This window comes from Mytilus galloprovincialis, chromosome 14 (assembly GCF_965363235.1).
Source record: "Mytilus galloprovincialis chromosome 14, xbMytGall1.hap1.1, whole genome shotgun sequence".
Taxonomy (NCBI): Eukaryota; Metazoa; Mollusca; class Bivalvia; order Mytilida; family Mytilidae; genus Mytilus; species Mytilus galloprovincialis.
Window position 1 is genome coordinate 60,224,245 of NC_134851.1, and position 23,462 is coordinate 60,247,706.

Consider the following 23,462-nt stretch of genomic DNA (forward strand, 5'->3'; position numbering starts at 1 on the left):
ATTATTCAAATTACTAAGGATCTTCTTATACCAGGCATAAATATAAAAAAGAAGATGTGGTATGATTGCCAATGAGACAACTATCCACAAAAGACCAAAATGACACAGACATTAACAACTATAAGTCACCGTACCTTAATTAGCCGCATTTGGCACAATTTTATGGAATTTTGCGTCCTCAAAGTTTTGCTTACTAACTATTATGATTTGAGTGTCACTGATGAGTGTTATGTAGACGAAACGCGCACCCGGCGTATCAAATCGCAAGCCTGGTACCTTTGATGATCATTATTTACACACAAAAGTTCACACATCATTATAATAAGTACATGTAACAGTTTGACAAAGGTATAATCCAAGTTATAAAGAGAAGCACGAAATGGATGATTTTATATCATATAACTATAAAAGGTCAGAGTAAGTAATTTGACCTCCTGTGTGGGTTTAAAATTGTTCAGTCGTATGAATTGTCCGTTTTTAGTTACTGTCAACTATTCTTTCAACATGATCTTCAGACATATCACAGTAGTCGATGTCAAGTTTCCATTCCACTCCAAATTGAAATGTGAGCATTAAAAAACTGAATAGCACCTTCCGCTTCAATTGTTTTCAAATGTTTTCAAATTTGGTCGAACTTTTAGTCGAAATGTTCTCAATGTCGGATAAAAAGATATTACTTGCAGCTGATACAGTTTCATTTCTAACTGATATATCACAATTACCGATTGAGTTATTTATATATTTAATTGGAGTACCAGTCTCATACGAGATCATATTTGTGGCGGGAAAAGCACCGTTTTGTAGTGAAATTATATCATGTTCACTTAATGTGCCGTCGTTCTCTAGCATTGTCAAATCCACAGAAGGGGATTCCCCCAACAACCAATACGTTGTCATCTCTCCTTTGCCCTTCAAAATTAACATTCACATTATTGTCATTATTATAAATATTATTATCATCTTCATGATATTTATTATAAATGTCAATAAAACTACAAGTTTGTGACATATACGTTTGCGATTTGCTGTGTGTTTGTTTTTCTACATTGGCTAAAGGTATTGGGGAGGGTTGAGATATAAAAAAAAACCATGTTAAACCCTGCCGCATTTTTGCGCCGGTCCCATATTCCAAATCAGGAGACGCTGGCCTTTGTTAGTCTTGTATGATTTTTTATATTGTAGTTCATTTATATTTTTCCGTATAATTATAGTATGACGTCATTATCACTGAACTAGTTCACATTTTTGTCTAGGGACCAGCTAAAGCACGCCTTTCGGGTGCGGAATTTTCTTGTTGTATTTCCGCTCTTTATGGTGAGTTTATTTACTGTATGCAATGATAGTGTAGTAAATATTGAAGAACTCGCCTCGAATCTCAAATATGATCAGTAGTATTTTGATTTTTGTTGTACAGTGAAACCTGGCTAAACCGAATCCTGCATAAATCGAAAACCTGTATAAACAAAACATAAGCACTGTCATATCAATTTGTATGCGTTGTGAACCTGATAAAACCGAATATTGGCCAAAACCGAACACAATCTTAACTCCTGAAGAGGTTCGGTTTAAAAAGGTTTCACCGTACTATTTGCTTTAATTCTAGGAAAGTTTCTTATTGAGTTGTCATGACTTTAAGACAAAGAAAAAAACACCATTAGTTAAGAAAGTTCATGATTGTAGCATGTCTTAATTATCTTTATTAAATACCTTTATTTGAACAACTCCCCTTGATTCCAGACTGAATAATCCGAAGCCATCTAAGAGCAACTTTGATTGTGGACTAACATGAATCTTCATAGCTGGAAGAAAGAAAATAAAACATTAACAATTGTTCTCCGAAAATTTAAAACCTCTTTGATCATGTTTATTGTTATGACCATATCAATGATATTCATTTCAAAGTTTGATTTGGCCAGTTATTTTTACCAACAGAAAGCCATCGTTCTCACTTATAAAATTTATCTCTTATGTCTTATATAGCCAACAGGCTTAATACTTCGCCGTTTTTTTTTATCAGAATCTAATGTATTCTGGGTAATTTTTTTCAAAAGTTCACACAAAAGCGTCGTGATTGTTTTTTTTTTTTTGCCGGGCATATACTGTATTTGTGTGATGATAGATACCCCATATCCTTTCTGTTCTATTCTATTGATATTGAATTAGAAAATCTATCTAAAGAAATCTAACAAATATTCGATACATGTATACAAGTATAGTGATTGGCTCTGATTGCTCATGTGATTACATTCGGATTTTACATTGTTCATGTGACTCAATTCTGATTCTTACTTTGTTCACATGATTCCATTTGATTTTCTCACCTTGTCCATGAGACTCCATTCGGATTCTAACGTTGTCCATGAGACTCCATTCGGATTCTTACCTTGTCCATGAGATCCCATTCGGATTCTAACGTTGTCCATGAGACTACATTCTGATTCTAACGTTGTCCATGAGATCCCATTCTGATTCTTACCTTGTCCATATGACTCCATTCGGATTCTTATCGTGTCTATGTGACTCCATTTGGACTCTTACCTTGTCCATGAGACTCCATACGGACTCTTACCTTCCCCATGAGACTCAATTTGAATTCTTACCTTGTCCATGTGACTCCATTCGGACTGTTACCTTGCCCATGTGACTCCATTCAAACTCTTACCTTGTCCATGAGACTTCAATCGGATTTTTACCTTGTCCATGAGACTCCATTTGGACTCTTACCTTATCCGTGAGGCTCAAATCTGATTTTTACCTTGTCCATGTGACTCAATTCGGATTCTAACCTTGTCCATGTGACTCAAATCTGATTCTTACCGTGTTCACGTGATTCTATTCGATTTTCTCACCTTGTCCACGTGATTTAAGTTTATATTCTTACCTTGTCCATGTAACTCCATTCGGATTCTGACCTCCATTCGGATTATTACCGTGTTCACGTGATTCCTTTCGGATTCTTACCTTGTTAATGTGACTTCATTCGGTATCTAACCTTGTCCATGAGACTCCATTTGAATTCTTACCTTGTCCATGTGACTCCATTCGGATTCTTACCTTGTCCATGTGACTCCATTCGGATTATTACCGTGTTCAGGTGATTCCATTCGGATTCTTACCTTGTCCATGTAACTCCATTCGGTATCTTACCTTGTCCATGTGACTCCATTCGGATTCTTACCTTACCATGTGACTCCATACGGTATCTTACCTTGTCCATATGACTCAATTCGGATTCTCACCTAGTCCATGTGACTCCATTCGGATTCTTGCCTTGTCCATGCGACTCCATTCGGATTCTTACCGTGTCCATGTGACTCCATTCGGATTCTTACCTTGTCCATGTGATTCCATTCTGGATGCTGTATTTACAGTATCTCCGAACAGACAATAACGTGGCATCTTTTTTCCAACAACACCTGCACAGACTGGCCCTGAAACAAGTATAGTAAAAGATAAGTTTCCAAGAACACTTGCACAGACTGGCCCCGAAACAAGTATAGTAAGAAATTACTGAATATGTTTTTTTTTGTGCAGTTTTCTTAATAACAACAACAAACGAATGCTATATTTATATTTTTTTAGAGTTCAGTAATGGTCGAAGTCAAAATATCCTGTAATCAAAAATATTAACAAACGTTGAAGAGTTGCAATTATCGAAAAGGGCCACATGCGTCGCAATTGTTTGCTTTCGTGACAGTCAAAAATGTTGATGTCAAGCACCATTAAAGATGTATTTTTCTTCAATTTAGTGTAAACGACGAATTATATGACATAAATGTAGGCCAAGATAACCGTTATTTTCGATTTATGCCTTTTGGGTGTAACATTTGTATGTTCCATCTTTTCCTAGCAGACTATTTAGTCTTATATACGCTTCAATGATTAATATATCAAATTTTGATTTAGTCAATTTATGGACATGTTTTTGGCATGTATAGTCGAATAAAATGTTGCTACTACTTTCCACTTAAATACTAAACAACATATTTTGTACATGCATAATGCAATTGATAAATTGTTATGATCATCTATCAATCGTGATAAAGTTGAAATATAAATAAACTCAACATAGATACCAGGATTGAAATTTTGTATTTGCGCCAGACGTGCATTTCGTCGACAAAAGACTCACCAGTAACACTCGAATCATTTTTTTAAGGGCCAGACAAGAATGAAGTTGATGAATAGCAATGAGGACTAAAAATTCCTAAAAGTTTTGCCGAATGCAGCTAAGGTAATTTATTACTGAGATAGAAAAGCCTTGTTAACAGTTAATCTATAAATATGACCATATCAATGATAACTCATGTCAACACAGAAGTGCTGACTACTTGACTGGTAATACTCTCGGGGAATCAAAACTCAACTAGCAGTGACATCGGCCAAGTGGTTGTAAATATAAACTCATCATAGATATCAGGATACAAAAATCGTATTTGCGCCAGACGCGCATTTTGTCTACAGAAGATTCATCAGTGGAGCTCGAGTAAAAAAATGAAATTATACCTGAATGCAGCCCAATACGTGCTTCCAAAGTAATGGCTGGTAAGTGACGAATCTTGAAGTTTCCAATTTCTTTGAGAATAGCTAGTGACATTTGAGCGATTTGTTTGACATGGTCATTCCCATTCCTTGTAGGTAGGCCAGATACTACCATATAAGCATCACCAATAGTTTCAACCTGTATTATAAATGATTAATTTGTAATCGGTAAAACTTTTCAAGGATACCAGAGTTAAAAGGTTTGAAATACAAAATCAATAACAAAGTTGAAAGTTTAAATCGTAATCGACTACAAGAGTCATATTTTATACTCGAGGTAGTTAATTTCTTAGCTATTATAATTACATTAGATGTATGTTTCACTATAATACGTTATTCTGATTGGCTAACTGCACATCACGTGTTATTCCTTAAGGAAATGCATTACTGAATGAAACTTTTCATTCATGATAACACGAGGTCCCACAATAAAGTGCACAGGTGAATTAAATAAAAAAATGATAAAATTCGTGTTTTCATGATCCTAGTTAAAAAATGTAATTATAAGTATTGAATGCTTCTCTTTGTAACTTTCGCGCTTCATACAAAATATACTTCAGTCAACGCTTTTACACCAAATGAAGTTACAAAAAGAAGCATTCAATTCTTAAATAAATCTAACGCGATCCCACGCTTGCACGAAACATCTTCAGCATTAATATTGAGTTTTCTGACAGCAATTTACATTAAAAAAAATGAAATCATGTAAAAAAAAGTCATTTTGTGTGCATGTGAACGGATTCTATAAACGATTTACTACTGTTATCTTTTTTTATACAATAGATTGTTTTAGCACCTATGACATAAGTTGATTTACTAACGTTTTTAAATCTGATTCGAAGCATCAATGTTTTTAATGTTTTGACCTTGATATTTCGTTTTGAAACTTCATCTACCCATGTGACCTACCGTATTAGACTATTTACTGGGTTTGTAATGACATGACAATCTAGACGGGAATCACATGTGCGCAGGATCTGCTTACCTTTCCGGAGCAACTGAGACCAATACCAGTTTTGGGTTGGGGGGTTTGTGTTGCTTAGTCTTTAGTTTTCTATGTTGTTTCTTGTGTACTATAATTTGTCCGTTTGTCTTTTTCGTTTTTAGCCATGGCGTTTTCAGTTTATTTTTGATCTATGAGTTTGAATGTCCCTTTTGTATCTTTCGTCCTTCTTGTACTCTTACATACCTTATACACTTCAAATATGTCTATGATGGAATCAAACATTGTATATAAATCATTCAAGAGATCAACAACCTGACAAAGAAAACATACATATAACGTTAATATTTTTGAAGGGAATATTTTCATCTATGAATTGACAGATATGGAAACTTTAGGAGGAAGGTTTTGTTTGAAGTTTAAATGAAAATTCTGTTTTCTTCTTTAATTTATAACATATTCCCTGTATAATATCCATAGAGTTTTCATATCTCCGGGTTTTTACCAGTGGAAAGGGTTTTTATCAGTGAAAACACGTAGTGGTGTTATAACTGAAGATACTGACATATCAAGTACTTATTTTGGTCTAGTACGTGTGGTAACACTACATAAAAGGACTGTACAAATTTCCAAAACTGATATACAGTACAAAATACAATGTCAACATCGATATTGCATCAACAGTTTTCAGGACTTTCTCTTTTTTTCAAAATACATAAAAACAGTGATTAATATTATTAAAAATCCATTGATACTCCTATTTTTGACAAATACACCTATTATGTCTGCTTGTTTTGTTCACACATCGTTGTTAATATAATCGAATTTTATGCGACTGTCATACAATTGAGAGTTTTTTTTAGCTATTAAAGCAGGTTTAATTCACAATTTTCTACATTTCAAAATGCCTGTACCAAGTCAAGAATATGACAGTTGTTGTCCATTCGTTTAATAAGTCTGAGCTATTGATTTTGGCATTTGATCAGGGACTTTCCAGTTAAAATTTTCCTCGAAGTTTAGTATTTTTGTGATATTACATTTTACTTGCCTCTATAGCCGAACTCTGAGCCGATATGCCTGTAAATCCAACAATATCACTGAAGTATATGGTAACACACTGGTATGCTTCTGGGTCCACAGGAAGACCATTTTTTAACTTTGTAGCTACACTCCTTAAAACAACATTGAGGAAAACTTCATTCAGTAAAAAACTTTATTGTTTCACTCAAGATTTAACCATTCATTCTTTAAAACCTTTTGTATTAATAACGGGTTTTCTAATATTAAGGGACCAAAAACAAAGTATCAATCAAAACTTTTACTTCAAAGATCTTGGTTATCAGTAAATAACATTTTGTTGATCTTTTTAATGTCCGTCTTATTATGGCAAAGAAAGATAATAACAATTTCATTAGGATATATTTCACACTCCTATATTTTAACGGTTTGTTTCTAACAAATATAATAATACGTTAAAAGGAGAACAGAAACAGCATATCAGATAGTGTGGATTAAATTAAATCCACTATCATGTAATAACGTATTAGTTTAGAATGGCGTCTAAAATTAAAAGGCATCGGCTACACAAACAGTTGCGGTATTAATTGATTGTTTCAAAATCTAAAGGATTATGGGTTGTTTTCATTGTTCTAAACACCAAAATAAAAATAACGTCATGTCATTGGTTGAATTGTTTAGGACGTTTTTAACCAATCACGACGCCTCGGTATACGCTTTTGAAGATATTTCTCAGTATGCAGAAACGGCGAATTTAATGGATACAAACCTCGGTAAAACTTGATCTAATAATGCCTCTGACTTTCTCTTTTCTTCAATCAATGCATCTGTTCGTTGACTGACCAAATCTTCAAGATTATTAGCATATTGTTCCATACGTCTGAGAAGCGAATCTAATATGTTATGGCTGCTGGAAATTCTACAATATTGAAAAGATAATGAAACTAGTTAAGCAGTCAAATATGCAGAAAAAAGTCTAACTGCATTAGCATTCGTGTGATATATCATTTTTACACAATTTAATCTACTGTGTGATGGTTCATATTCTGGACGCCAGTCTTTGCTCCTTTGTAACATAAACATGTTTAACCCCGCCGCAATTTTGCGCCTGTCCCAAGTCAGGAGCCTCTGGCCTTTGTTAGTCTTGTATGATTTTAAATTTTAGTTTCTTGTGTATAATTCGGAGTTTAGTATGACGTCCATTATCACTGTACTATTATGCATATTTTAGGGGCCAGCTGAAGGACACCTACGGGTGCGGGAATTCTCGCTACATTGAAGACCCATTGGTTGCCTTCGGCTGTTGTTTGCTCTATGGTCGGGTGGTTGTCGCTTTGACATATTCACCATTTCCTTTCTCAATTTTATTTCAATTGATCATTTCTGTTTTGGTAGAGCTCGTGTGGCTTAACGTTTGATTTTCTATGTTGCTTTTTGTAAACAATTGTTTGTCATTTGGTCGGTTTTAGTTTTTTGTGATGCCATTGTCAGTTCATCTTTGACTTAGGAGTTTCGTTATTCCTATGGTATCTTTTGCATATCTTTAGTGACATCACAATGAAGTCATTTTTAGAAGACATAATTATCTAGTAATTTTAAACATCTATTAGTATACCGAACCCTTATTATCAAAGCAATTAAAAACAAACATGTATAAAACATACCCAGTTAGTGCCTTCAATTGTTTCTTTATTGCCTTGAAGGTTGGTCTATCGGATACAGTTTCGCCCCAGCACTCCTTCATCAGCTCAATTATGGCAGGTTTTTCAACGTCACCAGGCATCGTTGGACGGAACGGTTGTTGTAGTCCATCGTCTCTTAATTTACTAACAATCTCTAAAATATGGTCACGTTGTCATATAATAAACGTCTAAGAACTGAGAGATACAAAACCTTTTTGCCAATAAGAAAACATGTTACATAAAAAATCAGGTATTTACAAATAATGTGATAATTCTCCGTTTCAGAATCTAAAGAATTATGAAAAATTTCGTTGTACGTACCCCAAAATCAAAATAACGTCACGTCATTGGTTAAATTTCCATTGTTTATAACACTTTTAACCAATCAGGACGTTTTGGTGTACAATTTTGAAAATAATACCCAGAAAGCATTAGATTCCGAAACGGTGCATTGTGATTTGTCAGATACTGATTCATCATGCTATCTTTAGACTCTTTTTAAAAACAGAACTAATATAAAATTTAATATTTTGTTGCTTTAAAATTTATTTTTGTTAAATGTTAGATATTTTAAAACGATGGGCTATACTTGGCATTACCTGCCATGCAATTAATTATAAATAAACATTACATAAAAAGAAAAAAAGTTTGTCGACTTTTGAAAAGCTTTTTCGATTTTCCTTCCAACATGACGACAAAGAGAAATGAATGTAATTAAATAACATCAACGGAAACCAATCTTTAAGGAGTTATATTAATCTTATTCTAGGTGATTACATTTGAATTGCATAGTTAAAAGCGATGTAGCAGATGGACACCCTAAGGGTATGTTTTAGATAACTTTACTTTGATTTTGTGTAGATAGCAACTACCTTTCACTGTCAATAAATCTAAATCCAGTTCAAAAGGCGCCATACGTGTGAGAACCTCAAACATGATAATGGAGTAACTATAAACATCAGCTGCTTGTGAAACGTTACATTTCCCTCTTAAAACTTCAGGTGCAAACCATAAATATTCTACAAGTGAAAATATGTTTTCTCTCAATGAAAATACAATGTTGAATCAACTTTTTAATATATGAACTGATCGATTGGTTGGAATATTATTCAAAAGAAATATATCTTATAACATGAAGATTATCATTCTGATTATAATGGTTATAAGATAATTGCAAACAAAAATCCTTAACGGTTTTTCGAAATCTTTTACACTTGAATTATTGACGTCACACACGAATTACTTTTAAAATACTTAAAATTAAGGCATGTATCTCCCTCTAAAAAGCTCTGATTCCTTTGTCACAACTTTTTTGTCTTTTTTTGTGGTTCATAGCTCTCTGTTTCTTTCATAAGCTTTGGATTTTAAATATTTTTACTTCGATCATCACCGAAGAGACATTGGTTGTCGAAATGGGCATCTGGTGCAGAAAAAAATGGTACCGTTTATGTTATTTGCAACATTGCTTTCGAAATTTGCCTGTATCTGTATCTGTATTAGGAAATCCCTACTTCAAAGGAGCACTTCACAATGAATATATATGTCTATACACACTTAGTTTAAAAATATAAAAAATAAAAATATAAATGTACGCCCCGTGTATGACATTAACATCTTTGACGGCGAGTTGTGACGGATAAATAGCGACCAAGTGACTGCGTAAAATAAGTTTTCTACCTCTTTTTTTATGATTGCTGTCATTGCACATGTAGATACTTTTGTGTAAATAAAATTGGCGGACTATTTAAATCAAATTAGTAAAAATTATAATACAGTAACTGTAAATTCTTAAATTATTGCGTGCATTTATTATTGCGACTTTTTATTTTAGACTAAAATGCGATTTAAATTTTCCGATATTGAGAAAAATCTTTTTTAATTCATATAAAAGATGTCAAAATGCGAGTATAAATTATTGCAATTATAACCCTGTCGCATTTTTTGCAATAATAAAAACATCGCAGTAACTTCTTAATTTTCAGTAATGACATTTATACACATAAAGGACCTGGTTCATTCTTGACTGATTTTAATGGATCTTCACCACGAATGAAATTCAAACCATATCCGGTTATCTTAAGGACAAATCGACTGTCTATCACACATCGTTCGCTGTTCAGTCGACCATGAATTAGAAAATGGGAATCGTGAAGAAACGCCATTCCCTGCAATTTTTAAAGTATAATATTAAACTATATCAGAAATTCAAACGTGAAAAAATTCAATCGATAATAGTAATGCAAGTATTAAAGCAACAATGGATTTTTTTTAAAGATTTTACATGATAGAAAATATAAGTATGGGAATGATAATATGCTAATTATGAATTTTTCAAAAAGAGAAATTGAAGTATCGGGTGTTTATTAGTCTTCATGCCTATCTGATAAAAAAAAACGTCTTCAAATCAGGATAATAAAAGAATTTAAGTAAGCAGCTTTTTTCTGGTTAGGTAGCGTTTGGGCAAACAAACCTATTCTTTTTTATGGCCTGAATTTAAAATTTTAAAAGAAAAATATTCCTTTGTAAAGTGTTTTCACATGATAGAACAATTTAAAAGTAATGTATTTCCTTTTAAATGTGTTTTCAAATGATTGAACTTATAACATATGGAAACTATAATATACTAAATTTGTTTATAAATTCTGAAAGAAAGTACAAAAAGGGGCACTAGCTGTCACATTCATATTTACCGATTTGGTTCAAATTCTCATATTTTATTTATAACAATGGAAAACATGTATCCAAATTATAAAAAAAACCCCTAAAATAAACAACTTACATGGCATGGGATCAATTATATATAGCTTTGTTTCGAGTGTTTTATAGTATAGACGCCATCTTATTAACTAACAAGTTGCTTCAAAGACCTCCGATAGTCATGTAAGCGAATTATAAATATAAATAGATAGCGAACTCGTGGAATCTGATTTTTCTAGGTCTGTTTAATTTCATATCATAGGTTAAAAACATATGTTATTTATTCTTTTTAACCTGTATAAGAATGATTTTTTTTGTGTATCGAATCAGTCAATCAAATGATTTACCTTTGTTTCACTTTCAATGTTGACATTCTTTTTTATTAAGTAACCGAACACGCACAATGTATGCGTTATCCAACTAAAGTGAAGGGGTTAAATTGAAGGTCACATAAATACGAATTCAGTTAAGTCGAATTATTCACTTGCAAGTGGATAATTCATCATCAATTTTTCTTAGCTTATTATGACACAATTGAACCATACTGGCTGCTACAATCGAATCATTGTTTCATTATTCCACTTTCAATAATGATTGAACCCCTCCAAAAATCATATTTTAGATATTTTATATATCTCGTAGATAGTGACCTTGAAAACTTACATTAGTCAGATCAGTTAGTAATGCAACTTTGAAGTCCCAGTCTAGATTGATTGAGTCATTTTGAACTATATCCTAAAAAGAAACGTTTATTCAGTATAGTAATTGGTTTTTTTTTAAGTTTAAGTGTACTATCGATTTGAAATTTACTTTTCCTAAACAAACTCTTTGCTAATTACGCTATGATATAGGTTTATAATTGAAACATAACATTGTAATACTTTAAAGAAATTAAAATGTTTAAGTACGTACATATGAAAAAGAAAAATTACAAAAATACTGAACTCAGAGGAAAATCAATTCGGAAAGTCCATAATCACATGGCAAAATCAAATAACAAAACGCAACAAAAACGAATGAACAAGAACTGTCATATTCCTGACTTGGTACAGGCATTTTCAAATGTAGAAAATGGTGGATTGAACCTGGTTTTATAGATAGCTAAACCTCTCACTTGTATGACAGTCGTATCACATTCCATTATATTGTCACCGATGAAAGACGACGACTGAAACGAATTTTACTGTACGTTCATTAATTCGGGTTCGTTATCTTGTTATTGTGTATTTTTTATTTGATCAAACATTTAATTCCACGAATACTTAAGGTAATTTGTGAGTTCCGTCTGAAATTACATTCAACATGGCTTGCTACTGAGTGTGCTATAAATAGTTATACCTGTAAACTACCTCTACTGCAGTACTCAGTGACTCTGTAAATACTCTTTTCAAAGAGGTACAAACCAACGAACTTAACCAGATTTTGACAAGTCAAATCTCCGATCTACAACAGAAAAACGCATGTTTATGTGCGGTTTCCTAATACTTGTAGAATAAGATTTTGGTTGGTGGCTTGCTTGCTTTGTTTGCATACACGTTAGTTCATGCATTGTAGTTTATATTGACATCTGCAAACAGTATAGACATGCGTAGTTACACTAATATGTATTATATTAACATTTGATTGAATGTTATTTCAATTTCAATTGTACAAAATACAAACAAATCATTTTTGTCCATCTGATGATTTAAGCCTTTTTCAACTGATTTGTATAGTTCATGTTTATCTTGTACTGTTATACCACTGTCCCAGGTTAGGGGGAGGGTAGGGAATCCGCTGACATGTTTAACCCCGCCACATTATTTATATATGTGCCTGTCCCAAGTCAGGAGCCTGTAATTCAGTGGTTGTCGTTTGTTCATGTGTTACATATTTGTTTTTCGTTCATTTTTTTTTATATAAATAATGCCGTTAGTTTTCTCGTTTGAATTGTTTTACATTGTCTTATCGGGGCCTTTTATAGCTGACTATGCGGTATGGGCTTTGCTCATTGTTGAAGGCTGTACGGTGATCTATAGTTGTTAATGTTTGTGTCATTTTGGTCTCTTGTGGACAGTTGTCTCATTGGCAATCATATCACATCTTCTTTTTTATAAGCAAGGTAATCAAAGTCTTACTCTACATGCATTATGAAATTAGCTCTTAATAGATATAAACATAAGCAATATTTTAATTGTATGAAAACAATGTACATAGAACTAAACCAGATTGTAACGAATAAACATGTTTACCTGTTTAAGTTCGATGAGTTTAGAACGACTCAAGTTCAGATTAGACAGCTTTGTTTTCTTTAAAAACACCACATTTCCCTGAAAAATGTCAAAAATCAAATATTAACAATTATACAGAAGCATGGTAGACAAATAAATGTTGATAAATTGACAATAGTTAACTACACATAAACTAAAGATTAAACAATCAAAATCCTCCCAAAAAATACAGATTACTTTAATTGTTTTTTGTTTATTATTATTTGTCTGTTTTTCTTTTTCAGCCATGGTGTTGTCAGTATGTTTGAAGTATGAAATTGAATGTCTCACTGGTATCTTTAGCCTATCTTTTAAATGATCCTGGAAGGTAAGTTTTCCTACTCAAGTAACCAAAACTATCGCAGTGCTCGTTTATATTACATTGTTGACTCTTATGTGCATTTGGTAATGTCATGTTCGTGGAAACGAGGACTTGGTTGTGTTTTCGTCAAGTGAAAAGGTACATTGAAAAGGGAGAACTTCAATAGAGACTGAAAATAAAAAAGATTAACAATGTTCGATTGTTATGTTTTGGAATTTTTTTCAGAATCCTGGTTTTTATCCATTTGAATATTAGTATATAGTATGCTTCGAAATGAAGCCTCCTCGTTTAAGGTTTCAACTCCCTCAGGCAAAGTTGGCTTTAGATGAATTTGGCTATTTATTTTAGGTATTTTTAACATATAGCTCTTCGACAATTTTCGGTACTTATACATCTTCGGATTTCAAATGTTTGGCTTTGAGCGTTCCTGAAGGTAAATCCAGAAAAGCGCTTCGGACGCAATAAATTATTAAACGTGTTGTTTTATATTTTTTAACGTCAGGTATATGCAGATTACGCTGATACCTACATTTGTGTGTTCTACATTGGCTAGAGATATAGGAGGGAGGGTTGACCTCGTATAAAACATGTAAAACCCCGTCGTAATTTTAGTATTTTTCCAAGCCAGGAGCCTCTGCCCTTTGTATTTTTGAAATATTAGTTCATTTATATGTTTTGGAGTTTTGTGTTACTATTTTAACTAAACTATTACACAATCGGTTAAGTGGACAGCTGAAGCCCGACGATGGTTGCGGGGTGTTCTCGCTGTATTAAAGACCCATGGGTGGCCTTCAATAGTGTTTTGTCCATTGGTCGGGTTGTTGTCTCTTTGTGTTTTGTCATTTGATATGGCCATGTGATTATGGACTTTCCGATTAGATTTTCCTCCCGAGTTCAGTATTTTTGTGATTTTACTTTTTGACACATTCCTGATTGCCATTCCCAAATTGATTTGATATAATAAACGTTATATGTCAAATCATTTAAACTGGGCTAACATTACTATTACATGTATTACCTGGTACACTCCACAATGATCTCCTGCAAAGTGACCATATGCCTCCTTATAGGAGTAAATTTCTTCTGTACTCTACAATAAGCAAATGCGTCAGGTTATAAATAAGAAAATATGGTGTGAACAACCAAAATGAAATATGACTACAATCAAACAAATCAGCAAGCTCATCAAAGATACCAGAATTTCAATTTTGTACATTAGAGTCGCGTTACGCCCACAAAAGACTCATATGGAACAAACAAAGTTTAAAAGATCCTTTAGAGCCAGATATGTTTTCATACATATTTGCTTATATGTGGTGAATGTATTGGTTTATGTCATTTATTAGAAAAGGTAAATAAAGGCAACAGTAGTATACCGCTGTTCAAAACTCATAAATCTATGGGATAAAAACAAAATCGGGGTAACAAACTAAAACTGAGGGAAACGCATTAAATATTAGAGGAGAACAAAGACAACATTAAAATGTAACACACACAGCAACGGACTAAACATTAGACAACATCCGATGAGAATAACCAATATAACATTAAGCCTTTATAACCGTGTACCTTATATTTTATAAAGAAATAAATGAGTTTTTTGTGTTAACATTTACTGTAATCAGAACAATGCCTTTCAAACTCATTAACCATATAATTGGTTAAATAATCCATTTCTCGTCTGTTGGAGAGAGTTTACTAAAAAAACCTATTAAAGCATTCTAGATAACAAAATATGTTAGTAGTTTACATCGATTAACATGCTGATTAATGATTTTTTTACTGAACCTTAATTACTGTTTATACTTATTTTATTGTCTGTTAAACCATTCCATTTGATACAATAAAATTAAAACGCAGATATTTTAAGGATATTTATTTTGACTGCATATTGATAAATCATGTTGAAAAAAAAAATTATGTACATGCACAATCTTAAGCTATTTTCATATAATTATTTCAAAGTTTTACTCAGATTCCTTTACATGATTTTCTGAAATCTACATGCTTTTATATTAATTAATTATATATGGTAAACAGAATAAATGAAACATACATTGAAGTTTATACATCAAAACACAATTCACAAAAGTAAAAGTAAAAACAATTACATAAACACATACTAAGGATCTTCTTACCCCTTGGCCTTGCGGTCATAAAACTTTTGAGCACGATTTTTGTACTCAGACTCAAGAATCAACCAATCATATTACTGGATTTCACATTTTGAGCATGATTACCTTAGCCGTATTTGGCACAACTTTTTGGAATTTTGGGTCCTCAATACTCTTCAACTTTGCATTTGTTTGGCTTTTTAACTGTTTTGATCTGAGCGTCACTGATGAGTTTAATGTAGACGAAACGCGCGTCTGGCGTATTAAATTATAATCCTGGTACCTTTGATAACTATATATTTTTAACGAGACTCCAACAACGGTCAATTTCAGTCGCCTTAATCTTGTATAATATCATAGTTTACATACTTCTATCAAATTTTGCACATTTCAAGTAGGATCTAGACCAATTGTTATCTGGTAATTCAAAATCCATGATGGAGGAAGAAATCCGAGCCACCATTTAAAGGCGTGAAATATATATTTACCTTTAACATAGAAAGGCGACTCCTTCTACTACAATAACTATTATTGGTACTGTTATTTAACTTGACGTCACCTGACTTGATTTTCCACCAAGAACTTTTAAGCTGTGCTTCTTGTTTCATTTTTCTATAAATTTGAAAGATACAATCGTTTGATGTGTTTGAGGTTTTGATTTAACCGTTTGCTTATGGACTTTCTGTTAATTAATTTTCCTTAGAACTCAGTATTTTTGTCCATCAAACAAATGGATAACAATTGTCATATTCCTGACATGGTACAGGATAGAAGTATATTGCTATATTTCAAGGTAACACTGATCTTAATCTGTTGAGAACAGTTCCATGCAAGTCTTTTTAAATATATCGCTTTGAGCGTTCCTGGTGACGGTAAATCCACAAAATAGCTTTGGACGCATTAATTTTATAACGTGCTGTTTTCATTTTGTTTTACAGCACTTGGTCGATACCTCTACTGGTGGAATATCAGTCTCGAGGGTATCATCAGCCAAGTACTGACATGATTTCTAATAAATCTTTCTAAAATCGTCAGTTACTAAATTATTAGAAACTAAGGTTTCAACTCCTTCATGTAAAGTTGATATAAGACAGATTTGGCTATTTTAAAGACCTATTTTGTTATATAGCTCTTTATATTTGAAGCCCTTTGAATGCATACAGTTTATAATGTCCTGTAACTGATCTCATCTGTACTTCTATCTGTCATTTCTTAGTACAATGTAGTTAAATTCAGGTAAAGTTTATATAAGACAGATTTGGCTATTTTAAAGACCTATTTTCTTATATAGCTCTTCATATTTGAAGCGCTATGGATGCATACAGTTTATAATGTACTGTAACTGATCTCATCTGTACTTCTATCTGTCATTTCTTAGTACAATGTAGTTATATTCAGGTAAAGTTGATATAAGATAGATTTGGCTATTTAAAAGACCTATTTTGTTATATAGCTCTTCATATTTGAAGCGCTATGGATGCATACAGTTTATAATGTACTGTAACTGATCTCATGTGTACTTCTATCTGTCATTTCTTAGTACAATGTAGATATATTCAGGTAAAGTTGATATAAGATAGATTTGGCTATTTTAAAGACCTATTTTGTTATATAGCTCTTCATATTTGAAGCGCTTTGGATGCATACAGTTTATAATGTATTGTAACTGATCTCATCTGTACTTCTATCTGTCGTTTCTTAGTACAATGTAGTTAAATGACAGTACATTTCCATTAGTTGTTGTGGTACACACAGACGCTGTAAGTACAACCTTTACTCTTCAGTTCTATTATTACTTTGGATTCTTTCATTTTTTGGGGGGTTCCAATTTTTCGTAGATTGATGAAATTGCATTTTCGTGGCTATTTGATTTCGTGGTTTTTTCAAAATCCGCCGAAAAGTTTATAGAAAAAAATGTCATTAGTTGAACATTTAAATTCATGATTTATCTGTATCTACGTATTCCACGAAAACTGATATCTCACGAATAATAGTGAATACACAGTACTTTATGATCAAACGAAACTGATTTTTTCTCAGAGCTATGAATACAAGATGAGTGTGATGTACAGGAATATGACAGGCATCCAATTAAATAAAAACAAAGACCACCTAGATTTTTTGTAAGTTTAATTGTTTTTCTGAAAGTCTGAAGATTAAAAGCATATAAAATTGACTTAAACATGTTTAACCTGCAACATTTTGTATGTACCTGTCTCATGTGAGGAGCCTGTAATTCAGTGGTTTTCGTTTGTTTCTGTTAATGATATTTGTTTTTGGTTCATTATTTTGTACACACATTTGGCCTTTAGTTATTTTCTTTAAAATCGTTTCAAATTTGAAATGTCCGGACATTTTTATAGATGACTTTGCAGTATGAGTTTTGCTTATTGTTGTAGGCCGTATGGTGACCTTAAGTTGTTTTGATTTCTGTGTCATTGAGTCTATTGTAGAAAGTTTTCTCAATGACAGTCATACTAATCATCTTATTTTTATATTTCGAATCATTTATAGTGTCAAAACACTAAAATAAAATGAAATATGATGTATTCTTATATGGAATATACACGGTCTCCACGCAGACGCTTTAAACCAATCATATTCCTGGAAATGTATAGGGAGGTAATATGCAATGTATTATACAATTCACTTACCTGTATCCAAAAAGCACAACAAGCAATATAAAAACAACAATACCAACAAGAGAACCAGCAACTATTGCCAACACGCTCAACTCTGAAATAAAAATTGATTAATAGACTACTATAAGCCAACTTATTTTCGCGGATACTTTATTTCATGTTTTACCCTTTCTAGACCACTAAGCGGCTATTTAATTTCTCGATTTTCTGATTTACTCGCTGAAGTTTAATAAGGAATAATCCAGGTTTTACATATTCACGACTATTTAAATTCACGTTATTTTTCTACTCGCGAAAGTCGCGAAAATAAATCTCTTGCGAAAATAAAGTTACAGTATATTTATTGTTTACAGATTGCAGACCAAGGTTACAGTGCATCAATGTTTACAACACTACGGGTACCACATGTGGAGCAGGATCTGCTTACCCCTCCGGAGCACCTGGGATCACCCCTAGTTTTAGGTGTTATTCGTGTTGCTTAGTCTTAAGTTTTCTATATTGCGTCTTCTGTACTTTTATCTCTCTGTCTGTCTATTTTTCTCTGTTTAATTTTAGCAATAGCGTTGTCACTTTATTCTGTATCTATGAGTTTGAATGTCCTTCTGTAATATTTCGTCCCTCTTTTACATACCGTTGGTACGTTTGCATCAACATGTTTTATGAATATGTTTAAAGGATCAAACTTTTTACTTTATTCTGGTTCATGTGAATGCATAAAATATATTGATGAATTTGACTTTGATAAACATATAAATGATTTAAGCATACAAAAAGGCATTTAAGGAGGTTCGCTACTGAAATTCAAAATAACAAGAAAGTTTTCCTGTTGTGTTTTTTTATAACTCCTTTCATATTGGAGTGGAAAAATGAAAAAAAAAATATAGGTCAATGCGCTATATTTTTCGTAAGGATGGCATTTATGGTCACTCATAATGTCAGTATTGAAAAATCCGGTATTTTCAAAGAATTGGAACATCTGCATTGAAGTTTCAATTATAACAACAATTCATACAAATGTAAATATATTTTATTCTAATATCAATAAAAATATACCTTTATTTCAATTTCTACAAAAATTGTGCATTCAAGGCATATAGTCAATGTGTTTTTCCCGTAATAAAAAAATAAACAAAAAAGTACGGGAAAGAGAATGACATCAAAATGAAACCTTTGATTTAACCTTTATAAAATAACAAGAAATTTTCAAAACAATTCAGAAATAATTCACAAGACTTTATTTTAAGATATTATTAATAGAAAAGTATAGGTCAATGTGCAAAATTTTGAATTAGAGCTGAAAAAAAATCAAAATTCCATGAAAAACTACGGGAAATTTAAATTTAGACATTTTTCATAACATATATGTCAATTTATCAAATACTGTTATCTTTTTTAACCAAAAAATTTGTTTTAAATCTAGATCACTGTATACTAGGTACAACAAAGACCTTTTTTCATTAAAAATATATAACTAAGGACTGAAAAACATTCAAAACAACATCAAAAAGTTCATGAAAATGACATTATTCTTTCAAAAAATCTGAAACCTGTCTTATGATCTTTTCTGATTTTGTAACACGTACACCTGAACCACTCTTTTCTGTGAAAAGATCTTTTATACCTTTACAACCATTCCTAGAAAAGGCCAACTTCAAGTGCTCTAAGCACAGTCCACTACTGGCAATAATACGTGCCATTCCTAATGAAAGTATCTTACGATCAATCAACAGCTTCAAAGAAGGCAAATTTTTATGCAATTCTTTCATAGAATTGAATTTGTCTGATATGACACATTCTGGTATATATAATTTTTCAAAATGAACATTTAATTCAATTTTCTTATTGACAAGTGTGCATAGTGCATCAACATCTTCATCAGCCCTGTGGGCTTCATATGATTTGCTCATAAATGTTTCAAACAAATTTGTCTGTGAATAAGAATTCAGACCTGGATGAGAAAGTTTAAATAATGGCAATGTGTCAATAAAGCCTATCACAGTTGACTTGAATTTATCAAGCAAATTACATTTTTGTAGTGAAGTGTACAATAACACACAGTCATATGTTTGAACATTATGGCCAATTAAAACATTGTTCTTAGTTTTTTCAAGAAAAGAAATAAAGTCATTGAGGCACTTTTTGATATGGACAGCAGGCAACACATTTCCATTTGATAATAACTGCCCATTCTCAAATGTCAATCCAGTAATCTCTGCCGCCTTTGGTGTTATTTGGTGCTGGGGTAGGACAAATCTGGAAAAAGATTCTGCTGCACTCTTTGCTGCTAATTGTGTGATATGGGATGATCTACCTAAAAAGCAATATAAATACAACTTATTCCAGTTCCTAGATGTTCACATAAGAATTACATGTATCAGTGGTTGTAAAGGTTCTGTATTAAAATAAGTTTACCAATTTCTCCACAAAATGTATAGCAATGAGTAGTGATAACATTTAGTTCATATAATGTACAAGGTTTTACACAAGAAATCCACATATTTCTTTTATTTCAAGGTACATGGCAGACTTTGTATTCATATATAGTGTAGATCTTGAAAGCTAAAAAAATTCAAGTTCCATAACTCTCTGAGGAGTTGGATTTAAAAAGTGTTAGTATAGTGTAGAATTGTCAAAAACATCAGCCTCTAATATCTCCAATAAGTTGTGTTAAATTATTATTATAAATGGCATTTGTAAAAAGATCGAGTACATATGGTGACTAACAGCTTTGCAAGATTTGAATGACCTAATAAAGTAACTGACTGACCGACAGACAGACAAGGAGCATCACTTTAAAGGTCTCTCCATCACGTTGTGGCGTGGACAATAAATGTATTGAAAAAAAATGTTTTTTTATTATAACATACTTAGTCCTGTAGCTTCTATGTCAAAGAAAATTTCTGTAACAGAATCATGCTTTGGTGAGGCTTCTATTCTTGAAGTTCTAGGAGGGGGTATTTCTGTTATGTTTTCAGGATCCAATCTAGATTCTTCCATATCTATGCCTGACTGGTAACTGATTCCTTCCCTCACTTCACAGCTTGATATATCTTGATTACTGAAAAAAACATTTTCAACAATGAATATGAAACTCTTCATGTTTCTCAATTATACATTGATCTTAAAGAATGCCAGGTTGTTTGGAAGTTTGATTTATTGCAATAAAATTTGAGGATTTAATAAATAGGTAGTATAGAATGTGAGAAAATTTTCAGTCAGACTTAATTTAGATAGTCAACTTTAAATTTGTTTACTATTTTTTTCAAATTAACTTGGATTTTCATAAAATTATACTGCTATTTCAGTTATATATGGATCTTACTGAATCCTAGCTAGTTATGAAGTTAAGGGGGCTCCTGGGTATAAATGAATTTTTTTTTCTAATATAGGATTTCGCTATATTTTTTCATAAATGAACTTTATCATATACTTTAAAGAAAAATGAAATAAAAAAATGGGGTCACCGTTCATTAAAGCTAAAATCTGCCTCTGGAAGAAGCATACATTTTTGTTAATGTTCTTTTTTTCTGTTGAACTAATAGGAGAAAAAGTAGAAATATCGAAATAAAAAAATAACCTAATATAAGAAATCGCTTAAATTTTACAATTATTTAGTTTATGTACAGCTTATTTGAAAACATTAATAAAAAATATAGGTCACCCATGAGTTTAAAACGATATTTCAAATTTAAGGCCAAAAAATGTCATTTTTGCACCAAAGGGAGATAATTTGGAGCTTTTTCAATTTTTAAAGTCATCTGGGGCCAAACCAAATAATTTTTTTGGGTTGTTTTTTGTACCATATCATAAAGTAACAACTAATAGTGTAATAAATAAAATTTGTAATGAAAAAATAAAGGTTTAATTTTTTGCTAAAATTTTTGTACCCACGAGCCACCTTAAGACTATTGGCTGAGTATTGCTGTGAAGTTTAAGGATTTAATTAATCTATTATAGGTAAAAATAAAATAGAATGTGCAGTTCCCACAAAAGTCTTTAAAAAAATTATAACTATTTCAAAGCAACTAGGATTTTCATCAAATTTACAGATATCTTCATTATATATTTATCTTACAAAATACCCTTCTTGGGGGTAATTTGGTTTATTAAAGTTATCTATCTGATGGCTGATTTGCACTCCTTTTGTTTTTGGGATTTAGGTCTCATAAACATCTATATCAATATCTTTTTAAAAAGAAACATTGAACAGGCTCTTTATATTTTAATCTATTATGTAAATGCATCTTTCAAATTACCGTTCTGTCTTCAACTCTAATCTTCTCAGTTTAGCCTTCTTTGTAATCGCTATTGCCTTTCTCTTTTTGTACTGGAGATCTCTCAGCGCGCTAACTTTGGATGTGTGAACACCAGGTGAAAGACCAGCTGTTCTATTTGCCTGTAATGTATTTATATATATAAATAAATATTTGTTCATTCATTAGTATGAGTAAGTAAATTCCTTCCAACTTTATATGAAAGGTGAAATATTTATATTTTTTGCTGAATTTAATATACTAAGTTAACCTGGCATGAAAAGAGTTATCACCCATTGATTTGTGAACCGAAAAACTATTTTATTCTAGTGTGAAAATATTGTTATCCATTACAAAGCAATATATATATACTGATTTTAATGACATTACAATTATTTTAATAAAAATATATGTTTTTCTGTTACGTGTTATGTAATTTATTCTCCATTGCCATTGGCCTGATATGAGTAATTTGAACTTATAGTAATGTAATATCATAAGAAATAACAAGAACAAAAGTATGAATATATAATCAAAAATGCAATGTGGCAATCAATATATAAATTGTCAATTTGTTTTATTTTGTCAAAGGAAAGGAATAAAAATTGGAGCAAAATGTAATTCCTTTTATCATGTTTATTTAGTTGGTAAACATTCTATCAAACTTTTAAATAAGTTATATAGTGTTCAAGACAATGTGCCAGCATTCATCAAATTCTTTAGAAAAACTAAAAGTAGAAAAAATATTGCTATCCTATTTCTCTCTAACTTTCCTTTGACAGGTGAACAATTAATAAAAAAAAAACAACATTACATAATGATAAAATGTCATAATCATAATAAACAGATTGGCCAGAAGTAAATATGGTACCCCATTATCCATGAAATGATTTATTTTTGTGGTTTTATAGGAGAAATTTTAGTTTCAGTTAGTATTAATTCTCATACTAGTTCCAAAACAATTCTGCAATTCAAACTGAGTTTACAAAGACAGACAGAAC

The 23,462-nt window shown here is 31.9% G+C and overlaps 1 protein-coding gene across 1 annotated transcript in view; it reads right to left on the reverse strand.

The window, feature by feature from the left end:
- Nucleotides 1–374: 374 nt before the first annotated feature.
- Nucleotides 375–23,462, reverse strand: part of LOC143058129 (atrial natriuretic peptide receptor 1-like) — a 32,025-nt gene continuing 8,937 nt past the window's right edge. Inside the window, exons 7-23 of the mRNA XM_076231590.1 lie at nucleotides 22,465–22,604; nucleotides 21,076–21,266; nucleotides 20,077–20,156; nucleotides 14,471–14,542; nucleotides 13,113–13,190; nucleotides 12,220–12,324; nucleotides 11,545–11,616; nucleotides 10,247–10,349; nucleotides 9,057–9,203; nucleotides 8,167–8,338; nucleotides 7,272–7,421; nucleotides 6,534–6,657; nucleotides 5,732–5,800; nucleotides 4,507–4,681; nucleotides 3,333–3,431; nucleotides 1,708–1,799; nucleotides 375–909 (exon numbers count right to left, since the gene is read on the reverse strand). Of these exons, the coding sequence (XP_076087705.1) occupies nucleotides 610–909; nucleotides 1,708–1,799; nucleotides 3,333–3,431; nucleotides 4,507–4,681; nucleotides 5,732–5,800; nucleotides 6,534–6,657; nucleotides 7,272–7,421; nucleotides 8,167–8,338; nucleotides 9,057–9,203; nucleotides 10,247–10,349; nucleotides 11,545–11,616; nucleotides 12,220–12,324; nucleotides 13,113–13,190; nucleotides 14,471–14,542; nucleotides 20,077–20,156; nucleotides 21,076–21,266; nucleotides 22,465–22,604 (2,169 nt within the window). The 3' untranslated portion in view covers nucleotides 375–609. The remainder of the gene's footprint in view (nucleotides 910–1,707; nucleotides 1,800–3,332; nucleotides 3,432–4,506; nucleotides 4,682–5,731; nucleotides 5,801–6,533; nucleotides 6,658–7,271; nucleotides 7,422–8,166; nucleotides 8,339–9,056; nucleotides 9,204–10,246; nucleotides 10,350–11,544; nucleotides 11,617–12,219; nucleotides 12,325–13,112; nucleotides 13,191–14,470; nucleotides 14,543–20,076; nucleotides 20,157–21,075; nucleotides 21,267–22,464; nucleotides 22,605–23,462) is intronic.